The following is a 925-nucleotide window of genomic DNA, read 5'->3' as shown; positions in this document are numbered from 1 at the left end:
CATTTAATCACAAATTGACCCTCCAGAAGAAGGCGATAATAAACCATTATTACCTTTCTTATTTTCGTCACTGAGTTCATTGCTGTCACGATTCCTCCTCCTCACACTCGTGTTCGCCCAGTCGCCAACCCCTTCCTTCAGCTTCGCCAATCCCCCCAATCACCTTTCACTCTTTCAGCTTTCATAGTTTTACGATTTGGGGGAAAATGAAATTTGGAGTTGAAGGGAAAATGAAATTATATGGATTATGATTTATGGACCAAGACAATTCATTAGGTAATTGATTTGGGCCTATGATTTTTAAGCAACGATAGGCCCATTGTGAAGAAAATCAGCCCAACAACAAAATAAAAAAGGCCCAGGTGACAGGGTCCAGTTTTCCTCCATCTCCGTCCATGCCGTGTCTGCAACTCCATTCCCTACAGTCTGAACATCCCGATGGATCCAGCTAGGGCTGCCACCCTAGCTCGCCGCTACCTATACCCTAAAACCTAATCATTGAATGGCAACCCTCCATTTAAAATGACTAGATGCCATTTTGAGTCACGGGGCATCGATTTCACTCTGAAACTAATGAAGCATGCTTTGAAACATCATACATGACTCGTATACATTGAACGACAATACGTGCTATGGTTTAGATACCATAATTGCTACTATTTTTTTTCTTTATTGTCAAGTGTAGTATAGTTTCTTACCGGATTATGGAGTGACTCACTATAGTTTGAACAACTGTGTCGATTGCAAAGTCAAAATGATCCCTAAACTTTCACATGGTTATGGGCGTGAACAAATCGAAATGAACACCAAATTAGTAGAAACGTCAACCATACGTTACCAGATGTCGTTTTGAGTCACGGGGTATCGTTTTCACTCTGAAACTAGTAAAACATACTTTGAAACATCTTACATAACTCGTACACAT

At 40.5% G+C, this 925-nt stretch overlaps 1 protein-coding gene across 1 annotated transcript in view; it reads right to left on the bottom strand.

The window, feature by feature from the left end:
* LOC111369685 (importin subunit alpha-like) overlaps window positions 1-234 on the bottom strand; it is a 4022-nt gene extending 3788 nt beyond the window's left edge. Inside the window, exon 1 of the mRNA XM_022991289.1 lies at window positions 54-234. Coding sequence (XP_022847057.1) covers window positions 54-80 — 27 coding nt within the window. The 5' untranslated portion in view covers window positions 81-234. The remainder of the gene's footprint in view (window positions 1-53) is intronic.
* Between the last annotated feature and the right edge of the window lie 691 nt (window positions 235-925).

Source organism: Olea europaea, chromosome 20 (assembly GCF_002742605.1).
Source record: "Olea europaea var. sylvestris chromosome 20, O_europaea_v1, whole genome shotgun sequence".
In the NCBI taxonomy this organism is placed as follows: Eukaryota; Viridiplantae; Streptophyta; class Magnoliopsida; order Lamiales; family Oleaceae; genus Olea; species Olea europaea.
The sequence above is the reverse complement of the archived record's forward strand: the minus strand, read 5'-3'. Positions and strand labels throughout refer to the sequence as shown.